General features: G+C 46.1%; 3 protein-coding genes across 4 annotated transcripts in view; all 3 read right to left on the reverse strand.

Moving 5' to 3' along the window:
- Window positions 1-13,569, reverse strand: part of TMEM272 (transmembrane protein 272) — a 123,272-nt gene that overhangs the window by 96,499 nt on the left and 13,204 nt on the right. The window lies entirely within an intron of this gene.
- ATP7B (ATPase copper transporting beta) overlaps window positions 1-13,569 on the reverse strand; it is a 164,980-nt gene that overhangs the window by 52,039 nt on the left and 99,372 nt on the right. The window lies entirely within an intron of this gene.
- LOC116467308 (cTAGE family member 2-like) lies at window positions 1,671-4,093 on the reverse strand. Its single transcript, XM_032150939.1, is given in 2 exon segments — window positions 1,671-1,747; window positions 1,750-4,093. Coding segments are annotated over 2 exon segments (2,409 nt in total). The 5' UTR covers window positions 4,082-4,093.

The raw sequence follows: 13,569 nt of genomic DNA on the forward strand, positions 1-13,569 counted from the left end.
GCATATGCTTTGCAAATGGTACTTTCATTGTAATAAAGCATCTACATTTCTATAGGAGAAGTTCTAGAGTTATTTTAACTCCTGATAAGAAAATAATATGTCCATAAGAGACCCTGGCTCTGAGGCATTCAAACAGCTTGCAAACAGGCCTGGGCTCCCTGCCAGCACAGGCAGGCACTCCCCGAGATTCCAGGCCCTGGGGCAGTTTCACAAACAGCAACCCAAAGCCACACCAACCCTCCTCTAAAAGTACAAACAGTCCCTGCAGGCTCCTGGACAAACACCCAACTGACCCTTGATGTTGGGGACCAACAGTGAAAGGGAAGCTATACCCTGACTCCACACTAGCAAACACAAACGAGCTGGAACTTAACTTCTTTCTGCTCTTCCTATTTGATCTGGTCTGTTCAGAAAGGCCTTTGCAGTGCTCTGAAGCCACACCTTCTGTAGCAGGTTGTTTGCAAAAACAACTGCAATGACCCTCCCCTCCCACTTGGTTAATGTTCCTCTCCTTTCAATGTGAGCAGGGATCTGGGGTGCATCTGCGACTTGCTTTGACCCATGGGATGCAGCAGAAGTGATGTTGCCTAACTTCCAAGCTGAGGTTTTACGTGGCCTTGTGGCTTCTGCTGTCTTGAACAGCCTTTGACATCCCCTAAGGGAGCTCACTCTAGAGCCCTTCATGAGAGGCCATATGAAGACAGAGGCTCTGATACCATATCAACCATGTCTTTTTATGTATTCTGACACTTCGACATCTAGGGCCTTGCTGACCTTGGCAGGCCTGTCCCTCCCAGGGTTAGCCAATTCCTAGAGAAAGTAAACAACTTGCTGTTGAGCGTGCTTTTCACACACAAACTAACCAGTCCAGAGCTCATGCCCCCAGCTACCTACTTCATCAGCCTTCCACAGGACTCACACACTCTAGGCCACTATTCCTCTGCCCTAAGCACCCCAGGGCCAGGTACCAGACAACTAGGGACAGCCCCTATACCCAGAGCCTGCTGAAATTACTCGAACTATAATAGCTAACCTTAACCCTGCTCATCTTGCCTCACTTATTCCTTCCCATGGAAACCACCATAAAGGCTCTTGCCCATGTTTTTCCATCACTCCTGCCTTCTCGCTGACCATAGTGCCTCCCTGTTTGGTCCTGCATGGCATAGTACTTTCCTTTCTTTTGGGATCTGTGAGTAACAAACCATCTTTCCAGTGGCAATCGACTCTTGATTTGTTGGTCTCTCCATAGCTGAAGAACAATGCAACCTATATATATATTTTTAAATCAACTATAATTTATTTAATTAAGCATAAATTTACTTTCGCATTTGTCCACAACCACAGTAAATACAGTTCTTGGAATAAGGACAAAGCCTTTAGAATTTGAAACCTCCCCACCTGCAAGATTACATATATAAAACTCCCACTACTGTTTAGATAATAGTGGATTAATCAAATTAAAATAGTTATACTATCTAGAATAAAATAAAATGGAAATAGTTTACTCATAAGATTCATATTTAAATCATCCTTATTTACAAAATACTATCCTGAGAATTATAATTCTATTAAGTTTCAATTTGAGCAAAAGTGTAATCACTGAAGTAACAGCAGTTTTCAACTGAAAATGAGAACAGTCAAAATGACTTTTGAAGAGAGCAAAAATATTGTCAGGTTTCTTGCTGTGGTTCTGGATCTTCAGCAGCAGGCTCATTTGAAGGCAGACTCCACCCTGAAGGGAACTCACTCTATCTTCAGAATGTGCAGGTGGGGGGAAAAATCCAGGTCTTGGGGGAAGGTAAGGAGGAAAACCCCTCGGTGGACAGACATTTCTCATTGCAAATGGAGCACGTGGTGGACCTGGGACATCCCTTGGTGGAAAATAACCTGGAGAAGCTCCAAACATGGTTCCTGGAGGAGGCGGAGGGAAAGGAGGTCCTCTCCTCATGAACGGGCCCCCCATATCCACTGGAAACAACGGACCTCTGATTGGAGCAAGAGGTGGAGGAACAAAGCCAGGGCCAGTCGCTTCATTTCCAGCGGGGAGAGACGGATCAGGCACATTTAAATTACCAAGATTATCTTTGGTATCATTTCTACTGGATTCCATTTCTGAAGGCATTGACCCATCCATTTTATCCAAAGAAGGCATATTAAAACTTCTGAGTTCTGCTGCTCCAGAGCGTCTAGCACAATTAGAAGAAAATCTGTCTTGCCTTTGTGGAGGAAGAGCTGAATCAGGATATGATTGTCCTGGTGGAGGAAACATCATCCTACGGTCCTGTTCCCACGGAGGTGGCAGGAACCCAGTGTCACAAGGAGCCCTGTGAGGATCGGTAAACCTATCACAGCTTGATTCTCCTCTTTCCTTGGTAATCTGGTGGTCCAGAGGATTCCCTGGGCCTCTTGGGCCTCTTCCTCCTCCCTCTGGAAGCAAAGGTGAGAGTCTGAGTGGACCCTCCAACAAAGTTGGAGGATAGAGAAAAGCTCTCGTTTCAGATGAAGGCCGACCCAATGGTGAGGGACCATATGAGGAATGCTCTCTGCCAAATGCTGTATTTGGAACATCAAGTGCATAAGGATCTTTTTCTAAAAGTTTAATTTTAAACTCTGTTTCAGCTAATCTTTGTCTGTTGTGAGCATTTTCTTTCCTTAAATCATTGAGGTTTCTTTCAGCAGTCCAAGCTGCCAGCCAATTATCGTGTGCTTTTTTCTCATGGTATATAATCTTCCCCTGATAAAAATGAATAGTTCTCTCAAATTCTTCTTCAATATCTTTGGCTCGCTTTCTGCAGGTCTCCAGCTCTTCAGCGGCATGGCTGATCATTTCATCTACTTTAGAAAGTTTCTCTTTCTTTAGCCGGTTATTTTCCTCTACTATTAATTTCCTGCAGAGTTTCATTTCATTTTCTTGATATAATTCTGTCATTACCTTAAGTTTCTGTTGAAGCTTCTGATTCTCACTTTCAAAATGTGTGTTTTCCGACTGCAAAGATGCTTGTTCCGTCTGAAGATTTTTAATATGCTTTCTAAGCTCTTCCTTGGTTTTATCAACTTCAGATAACTGAATATACATTTGGTTTCTTTCTCCTTCTAAGGTTGTTAAAGAAGCATTTAACTTAGCAGCATTAATCAGTTTCTTCAAAGCTCCTTTTGGAGGATTATCTAAGTAAGCACCATCTTCCGATTCACTGTTCATTTCTAATTCCAAGTTACTATCATCCATTAGGTCTTCTTCCAGCATAGCAGCCCGATCTTTGATCTTTAGCAAGCGTTCAGTCAGAGTCTCGATGTGATTTTCTTTATCACTTAGAAGTCATTCTGCATGTACTTTGGAGTCTTCAAATGTTATTTTCTGTTTATTAAGTTCACTCATTTGTTCTTTCCATACTTCAGCTTCTTGCAAAAGCTGTTTCTGGCTTTCCTGAAGTTGAGAATTTTCACTCAAAGCATCTCGTATTGCTATCTTCAGTTTCTCTTCATTCATTTGAAATCTCTTGAAGGTCATTTTGGTTTCAGCTAATAGTGATTTGAGGGATTTTGACTCATCTTCTAGAGACTGTATCCTTTTGGAAATATCCGCCATCACCTCATCTTGTTCAGAATGTTTAGATTTCTCCTCTTTTAACTCCTTTGCTAGACAGAGTATTTCATGCTCAAGTTCAGAATTGGACCTGTTCAGCTTTTCACAGGTTGCCTCCGAACTTTGTGTTTCTGTTGCCTCCTTCTCAAAGCTGGCAGCGTCTAAAGATGACTCTACTTCATAGCCTTCGTACTCTTTTTGAAGAAGGCTAAATTTTTCAAGTAGTCTACATTTTTCTTCAATTTGTCCAGAAAGCTCTACAGCAAGCGTTTTCTCTCTTCCCACATAAAGCCGACTCCTAACCGACCTAAAACTTCTCCACAAGAAAAAGGGAAGAGCAACAAATCCAAGGACAGCTGCACATATCACCAATTCCCATGGAAATCCATAAGGATTCGAATTTGGTCTCACACCTTCAGGCAGTGCTGCCATAACCCTGGGTAGCAACTGCAGGACCAGCCCCAAGTACAGCTGAGGGGTAGCCCTAGGCTCCTCCATAGCACCAACGCTGCTCTGGCAGCGACCAAAGTAACCACAGCCTGTCGAGGTTACAATAAGTGGCAGAGAATATGCAGCCTTCCATTCGGAATGCAAATCTGCGCGAGGCAACCGGAGCGGACCACTGCGGAGTCAGCTGCGGGGGGATCTGGAGGACGCGGGCACCCACAGGCCTCACCAGCCCACGCTGCCCACCCCAGCACGCTTGTTACACTCTACATCCCGAGGCAGTGCTAAAACCTGTATTTTAAAACAATACCATATGCAGAGAAAGACTCAGATGACCCAGCATCCCAGCTATGCCCATCCCCAAACTGACACCTAGCTAAATGCAGTCTTGTGCATGAGCCCGGGTGAGGCCAGCAGAAGAAACTCCCAGCTGACAGAATGATAAGGAATAACAAATCGTTGTTTTAAGTCGCTAAGCTTTGGGGTCATTTATTATGCAGCAGTAGCTAACTGAAATACCTGCCACCTTACCACTTTGGTGTTTCAGTATCTGTTGTCTGAAATCATTAATTTGGGTGCTTGACTAAGATTATGCCCCAAGGTAAATTGTGATAAGTAATTTTATAGCTAAAATATAAATTTTCTGATTGACCATTGCTTCATTGAAGAGATATTTATTAAGCTCCTCCCAAATGAGGCAGATTATGCTTTCTAGGTTAACTCCTTCCAGGAAAGGGCTCACCTCTGCCTAGCGTGATCCTCAACTGTCCCACGCACAACTGAAAAACACTAATCTCGTCCCCAGAAGATCCAGGGCACTTAAAACAGTGCTGTCACATAGAGAGTGCTCCTCTTACCTGTCCACCAAACGTACCTGGTCTGTGTCCGTTTCTGAAACACTGGCAGTCCTTCAACATGGATGAGGCCCTGCCCTGCAATGAGCCGTCACCTCCCGCGCATGCACATATCTTCTACTCATCCGGAAAGCTCGCTCCTTCAGGAGAGGAACGAACTACCTACGAAAATGTCCTTCACGTACTAGATGTTCTATAAATATTTTTGCTTAATTGGTTTCTGGAGACTCTGGGTTTTTTGTTTTTTGTTTGTTTTTGCTAGGCACCAGTTGGCTGCTCTAAGTCTGGGCCCACGCTGACCTGACAGTGGGTGTTCACATTGAAACAGAGATCAAATCTGCCACTCTCCTGCCCACAGCCTCCACTGGCTTCTAAACTTGCCTGAGACAGAGCCTCCCGGCCCTCCATGCACTGCCCAGCTCCGTCTCCTCCTCTCCGACCCGCTCCCTCCCACTGCTCTGCTTCTGCCTTCCCCTCCTTGCCTTTCCCTGAACACAACAAGCCCACTGCTGCCTCGGAGCTTTCCCGCTTCTGTTTCCTTTGCCTGGACCACCCTTACTTCAGGCACCCACATGGCTACACCCTCAAGGATCTGTCTGAATGTCACCTGTCAGTGTGGCACCTCCCACCCTCACCCTAGCCTTGCAGGCTCTATCTCACTTCCTTCCTTTGTCTTTCTCCATAGCTGTCTTCCTCCATCATGGTCTGACAAACCACAGATTCATCTATTTGCTGATCATTATGTAAAGGTCCAAAAGGGCCAAGATGCGGCGGTTTTCCCTGTTTTCCCAGTCCCGAGGACAGTGCGTGCAGCAGGTATTCGGTAATTATTATTATTATTATTATTATTTTTTTTTTTTTTTTTGGAGACGGAGTCTCGCTCTGTCACCCAGGCTGGAGTGCAGTGGCGCGATCTCGGCTCACTGCAAGCTCCGCCTCCCGGGTTCACGCCATTCTCCTGCCTCAGCCTCTCCGAGTAGCTGGGACTACAGGCGCCCGCCACCACGCCCGGCTAATTTTTTGTATTTTTTTTTAGTAGAGACGGGGTTTCACCGTGGTCTCAATCTCTTGACCTCGTGATCCACCCGCCTCGGCCTCCCAAAGTGCTGGGATTACAAGCGTGAGCCACCGCGCCCGGCCCGGTAATTATTAAGAAGCAAATGGACACATGAGAGGGAGGCAGAGCTCTTGGGACCTGTTTCCCATTCACACTTGTTCTTTGTGCTGCCACCTGTGGCTGTTCTGCAAACAGCCTTCTCCGTGTCACGTGGGGGCAGCAGCCTCAGGAGCACCGAGCCATGCCTGGCACATCCTCCACACAGCTCCCAGCCCACAGTACATTCTTGGGAAACTGATCTCTTACTAAAAGCTGTGGGGGACTGGAGAGAGGGTTTACATGGTACACGCTTTGGCCACACTTTCCAAATTTCCCTCTAAACGCCTTTCTCTTTCTTTCACTAAACTTCCTCCCTAATCATTGCCAACTTGTTTCTCTAGGACCACTCCAAGAAGCCTCGCCAGCCCCTAGACACGTGGGCTACCAGCAGCACTGACCTCGGTGTCTGCCCACTGACCCCCTCTCATCCGCCCACCACGGCCTTGGAAGCTCAAGGGCAGGGACAGTGGTCCCCATGTCCAGTGCAGTCCTGGCACATAGTTCACATTTAATGAATGCTCACTGAATGGATGAATGAATACATATATGAATGAAGCAGAAGAAATACTTAGGAATCTGAAAAGTTAGACGGATGGAAATGACAATAGAAGGAGCTTCAGAGTTAGAAAATTAACACTTGTGAACCCAGGATTCTGCCCGCCATTCAGGACTAACAGGTGTCCACCAAACAAAGCTTTCCAAGGAACGCAATTTCACAGCTTCACCACTTCCTCTTTCTGGGCAAAGCCTGTTCATTCACACACCAAATTAATAGATGAGTGGGCAAACTGCATTCTCAGGGTTCAGTCTGTGCTCATGTTGTCCTAAAGCTAATGCTTCACGTGGAATGCAGTTGAGGTCCTCGAGTTGAAGGTGAAAGCTCCTCCCCCTACTCTTAGACATCCCCTTCCCCCAAACGGCAGGGTCAGGAGCTTCAATCCCTTGCATAAAAAAATTCTACTGAGATACACTGAATTTTAAACAAATAACCAAGGAGCTAAGTGAGGCAGTTTGCTTTTACCAGTGGCATTTTGAAATTTACCAGGAAGGTTTTTAAAAAATAGTATTGGCGCCAAAGAAATGGGAGGGGTGCTCCTGAAAAGGGCAATGCAGCAGAATGAACCTCTTGGAATGACTGTAATTATATTGTCTCCTTGCTCTCTAAGCCAGTGACAACGTGTGCTTACTGGGCTCTTCCCTGATGAGCAGGCCCCTCAGTTCTCTTTTCCTGGATTTGCAGCTGCATTGCAGGCGCAGCTTAAAATAACCCAAACCCAGGCCAGGCTGCAACTGATGTCGGATGCTCTAGGCTACAGGGCCTGGGGCAGCACCACCTAGAGTCTGCAGCTATTATGGTGCATGTCCTTCTGGAGGATGCTAATGACCAGGAAGTCTCCAGAGGATTGGGACAGCCAGGAAATACAGCCTGCCCTCATCTATTAGCCTTTTCTCCTGGAAAAGATGTATGCAGTACAAACATCTGATGCCTCTGGGAAAGAAATACTGCTACACATGCTCTAAAGATGACAAATAAAATCACCACAGCCTGTTGTCATCAGGCAGGCCTGTGGTGATCAAGCAGCATGGCTGGGATTTTGGGTGCATTTGGGAGGACCCAGGCAGAAAGAGAATGGCAGAGGCTGTCAGCCTGCTGCACAGCTGCAAACACGTTAAGAGAGACAGATAGGCAAAGCTGACATCTGTCAGGGAACAATTAGCTGCCATCAAGCCCTTACCTCTGTTCAGCCCTCTGCAGGGTGTGAGATGTTTGCAGATGTCTTTCTATTCTAACACAGTTTCTTCTTCACACATATTGAGAAAAAAGGAAGCTGAGAGTACATGCTGCAAGAAGAAGTCACTTGATTCCCAAGGTCAGTTTAGCTCAGGAACAACAATCACCAGTTCCACGGGTGCTATGGGCCAATGCATGCAGAGTTGGATCCTGTAACTTGTCATATAATGCTTCATTTAATCCATGAATAACTCGATGAGGTGGGTCATATTAAGCTCGTTTAATACACAGGGAAACTGGCGCTTAGCGGGGCTGAGCAGCACTATCACCAAGGTGGAGAAAGCCAGGCAAGTAGAGGTCAGCCAGGTATGTCTGTCGCACTGGAAACGCCAGTGCTCTCCTGCTCGCCTTGCAGGTCTTGAGACTGACTGCAGCATCTCAGGCCAATTCAGGGAACAGGGGACAGGCAGCTCCCACCTGAGGTGTAGGGGGCTGGAAGGGACATTCCTCTTGGGGACCCAGAGCTGACTCCTGGGATTCCCCACTTAGCCCACCTGCCACCATGTAAGGCCGGCGATGTAGCTGTGAGTTCAGCCTCTGACTCTGCTACTCTGGGCAAGTCCCACAACCTCCCTGAGTGGCAATGGTTAATTGCACTGTCTGAGAGCTGGCCATAGAGCACATTAGCTGAGAGATCCTGGCTCCTCGGAGTGTGGCCCACAGAGCAGCAGCCTCACAGCACCTGGGCACCAGCCCACATCTACTGAGTCAGAATCTGAACTTTAACAAGACCCGGACTCCAGGGGCACATGTTAGAGTCCAAGACGTCCTTTTGAGGCCCACATTTGAATTCCGGCTTCAAATCCTGGCTTGGCCATTTAGTGGCTGTGATTTCAGCTGTTACTTAATTACTCTGTCAAGAATCAATTCAGGTTTTGTGGGCCTAAATCTTATACAATCTGGAGTATTTTCCTTAAGAAAAGAAGGATATAAAATTACAAATACAAAATTAGGTACAAAACTGATGTTTAGAATGTAAAGACTTCACGGCAAATTACAAATATTGAAGAGCTGGAAAGTACCGCAAAAACAGTGAACAACACAGAAAAATCATTTCACGTTTTTATCAACCAATATACTTCTGCAATACTTTTATCCTGTGCTTTGGGGCTCTGACTGACTCTTCATCTGGCTATGATTTTATAAAAGATAATTCAGCCTTTTCCCTAGCAAGGTTAATAGAAATGTTTCATTATCGATAGTTGGAATGTGTAGAATATGCCACTTCACGCATAGACATACTCATTAGATACAGCACTACTATTGATTTCTGCCCTAAAGATACAACAGCTGCAGTGAATTGTATTTCTTGGAATTGCCATTGAAAAAGAAAACAATGCATGATGTGCTTAAAAGTATATAGGCCACATTAAGTATGTTCCTGACAAGAGAGACCTTTGTTGATGAGAATTGACTCTGCTAACAATTTTACATGTCAGATAATTGGGAGAATTCTCCAGAGTAGCTTTGAACTCCACATGCTACAGATCTGGGGTTCCTCTACTGTTCGTGTTCCTCTACATATACGCAGAGACACGCCCCTGTCACCATGCCCCTGGGTGAGTCAGGAAGTGGACACTGGGAGTAGTCCTGGGTCCTGGAAGTCATTCCTATACAGGGAGCACTTGATACACAGAAGTGGTAGCAAATCATCTGAATAGATCTCACTCATTCAAACTAATCGGATCCCCAACTCAATGACTTTTTCCCCTTAAAATCACTGACACTTGGCAGGGAGCAGTGGCTCACGCCTGTAAATCCCAACACTTTGGGAGGCTGAGGCAGGCAGGTCACGAGGTCAAGAGGTGGAGACCTTCCTGGCCAACATGGTGAAACCCTGTCTCTACTAAAAATACAAAAATTAGCTGGGTGTGGTTGTGTGCACGTGTAGTCCCAGCTACTCGGGAGGCTGAGGCAGGAGAATCGCTTGAACCCGGGAGGCAGAGGTTGCAGTGAGCCAAGATCACACCACTGCAATCCAGCCTGGGTGACAGAGGGAGACCTCATCTCAAAAAGAAGAAAAAAAAATCACTGACACTTAACAAAAGGAACGTGTATGTGCTGGAGGGGACATCGGCATGAAGAAACCTATCTTAACCAATTACAAGTGAAATATTAGTAACTAACTTTGCAAAACTTGCAAAACACATGACCAAGAGAACCCATGGCTGGGCCCCTTCCAGAGCCTGACAGGGACCTGTGCATTACAGAAGCCTTGAGGGAGAAGCTTCAGTGAACAGCCCAGTGAATGGCCCAGTGCATGGCCCAGTGCATGGCCCAGTGAATGGCCTCTGTACTGTGGTCTCAGTTCTTTCTCCATGAAATAGCAAGAACAATAGTATTTTACATATGGGCTGTGTGAGAGCTGGGGAGAATAGATATGTAAAAGGTTTCTATGTACTTATCAGGGTGCCTGGCATATATTTAAGGTTCAAAAAGTGGTAGCTATCATCAATGCATTCTTCCCTTGTTGAAAACGTCTTATTTTAGTCTGCATTTTAGTTCAGAGAAAGGAGCCACATGGAGCCAGGTGCTGGCTCGGGTTTGGCCCTTCCAGCCATCCAAGCGTGGACCGAGCCCAGCCCTCCTTCCTAGGTTTGCATCCCAGGCATGGCCTGGTTCCCTGGGGCGCCATTGGCCCAGAGCCCCTCAGGGTCACCTCAGGTCAGTTACCCAAGAAATCCTTAAGTTTCATCTTTTAAATCATCCACCTAAAATTTATTTTACCTCAGGGATTTTTCTTCTGAGAATCCTATTTAAACACACTCTTTCCCCCTTCAATTAAACCAGCAAGAATTCAGCACCCTTCTACCCCTTCAACTCTTCCTCCACCCCCTGAGCATTCCCATGCATCATTCTCTGGCATCATTCTCACTGCATCCTCAGGCTCTGGGAAGCTGCGTGATCACCTGAGGTGATCCAAACTCAGGTCTGTCTCGCTCACCAGTGTTTTCTCCATTCCCTTATGCGGACAACAAGTAAGGCCCGGTTAACACTAACCTGTGGGCCTAAGCCCTAGTTGCCCATCTGCTGACCAGACGGACTCTCACTAAAGAGCATGAATATGACTTACGAGTGCCAGCCCACCCACCTCCTAGTCCCACACTGCACCTGCAAACATCACCAAGGAGCTTCACAGGGCAACTGTTCCTTCCTCGTCTAAGTGACTTGCCAGTGGACCAGCGACATCCCAGGTCTCTCTTTCTCAACAAATGGCAGCAGGTTGGTGGGGACGTGATGCTGCCAGGTGAAGGAAAGTTTTATTAAGCCTGAGTAAAAGACTGGGGGCAGCTGGGGACAAAAAGGAGTTTGCCCCAGAGAGGGTGCTCAGGGAAGGAAAGAGGGAGAGAGCAGAAGCAGGAATTCCAGAGGAAATAATATAATTCAAGAACAAAGATGGGCAGGCACCCCTAGGTTCCTGAATCTTCCATCTTCTGCCACCGCTGCCCTGCTCACATATCCAGGTACCCTTACACACCTGAGCCAATCCAGTGAGCTGTTTTCTGGGAGATGCTAGGGAAACCCACATGCTGCTGAGGACTAGTGCTACCAGTGAGTCCTGCGGTTTAAGGACAGTGTTCCTCAGGGGCTGTGCAGAAGGACCCTGTGCTAAAAGCAATTCTGCTACTTACTAAGCATGTGTTGGGCAAGTTACTTAACATCTCTGTATTCATATTCCTGAGCTGTAAAACGCGCTGATGGGGCTTAAATGAGATGACAAAAGTGCTTGCAGCAGCCACCCGATAAATCACAATATCATCACAATCCTGGGTTGACCCCAGTCTCTGCCCCCAGGGAGTTCCGAATTCTCATGTCCCAAACTGCAAACTCAGTGTCCTCCGAGAATGTCGCCCCTCTCCTCCCACCTCTAGATGTTTCAGTAACTTCTTTCCTGTTTATTAGAGAGATTCACCCCAGTGTCCTCTCATTCCCTTCTGTCCCTCTGGGAATTTCTTCCATCAATTTTGCTTCCTTTTTCATACCTGTCACCTGAGCTTCCAAATATTGATCACTCTCCATCCTAAAAATATTTCTGTGCCTCACCCCTGCATGCTCAAAGGTGATCTTCCTTCTCCTCTTTACCATCACAGTTCTCAAAATAATGATTGGCATTTCTTGAATGTTTCTCTCGAAGGCCCTCTGTGAACTCCAGCAATTCCTGTGCCAATTGCAGCAATGCCTCAGGGTCAGCACTTCCTCCTGCCACCTCTGCACCTTCAGCTGTTCACCATCCTGGAACTTTCCTGACAGCCCCTTGGTCCTCATCTCAAGTCATCTGTAACATTTAATGTGACTGACACTTCCCTCTTTAAAAATCTTTCTCAGTGTCTGGATATTTTAGAATTGCACACGGCAGTATGAAGGGGTGGAAAGACATGGCGTCCGGGATTTACTTTAAATTACTTCAGCAAATAAAAAAGAGAAAAAGAAAGAAAAGGAAGAATAGAAGAAGCAAAAATGATATGGCAAAATCTTGACAATTATTTAATTCAAGATGTTCAGGGAGGGTATATGGGGATTCACTCTTAGTCTCTGTATTTCTACATACAAAGCAGTTGACATTTTCCATGTAATTTTTTAAACTATTTTTATTCATTTAATTAGTTTTTGGAACAAGGTCTTGCTCTGTCATCCAGGCTGGAGCACTGTGGTGCAATCACAGCTCACTGAAGCCTGAACCTCCCCAGCTCAAGCGATCCTCCCACCTCAGCCTCCCAAGTAGCTGGGACCACAGGGACACGTCACCATGCCTGGCTAATTTGTGAAAAAAAAATTTTTTTTTTAAATAGAGACAGGGTTTTGCCATGTCGCCCAGGCTGGTCTCGAACTCTTGAGCTCAAGTGATCCACTCACCTTGGCCTCCCAAAGTGCCAGGATTACAGGCATGAGCCACCATGCCCGGCCCATAATTAGAAATTATTTTTCTTTCCTGGACCTCCTTATCACACATCTCTCCTGGCTCTGCTCCTTTCTGAGACCTCCTCCTATTCCCATCTTTTCCTTCTCTTTCTCTACCTGCTTTGTGAAAAATAAGTGGTTCCCAAGGCCCTTGCTCACCTCTGTATGAGGTGCTGGTAGCCAGTGCCGAGGCCCGGGTGAAACTCCCCAGCCCACTGATTCACCTGAGCTTGCTGCGAAGGTGAGCCAATGTTATAGCTTTAATCCTGCCCTCTCTACAAACACCAGACCCACATGTATTTTTAAAAATTTACACATATTTTAAATATGTATATAAACACAGAAGACAAAATCCCTGACCCACTACCCAGCTTTAACCAGTGCTGACATTTTGGTATATTTGCTTCATAGTTTTAGAAATAACAAGTTACAAATATAGCTGAAGGCCCTGACACACCTCTCCCAGACCCTATTCTCTTCCCTTGCTCCCCATAGGAAACCACCAATCTGAACTTGGTATATAGCCCCAGACCACGTTTGTACTTTGACCACAGAGGCTGGTGTCTAGAACAATACATAAAACGATTTTTTTTAATCTTCATTACTCTTTAGGTATCTGTCTGTAATTTTTTTCACTCAACACTGTGTTTTCCTCATTGATACACATAGATCCTGCTGGTTCATTCTGAACGCTGCAGAGGAAATACTTTCTCTTATGACACACATCACAAGTTGTCTGTCCACTTCCCTAAGCGGATGTCTTGGCTGTGTCCCGAGCAAAAGGTGCCATGGTGACCTGCCTTTGCGGGTCTCCTGCTGTGCACCTGTATGAGCATGT

This window comes from Hylobates moloch, unplaced genomic scaffold (assembly GCF_009828535.3).
Source record: "Hylobates moloch isolate HMO894 unplaced genomic scaffold, HMol_V3 SCAFFOLD_4, whole genome shotgun sequence".
Taxonomy (NCBI): Eukaryota; Metazoa; Chordata; class Mammalia; order Primates; family Hylobatidae; genus Hylobates; species Hylobates moloch.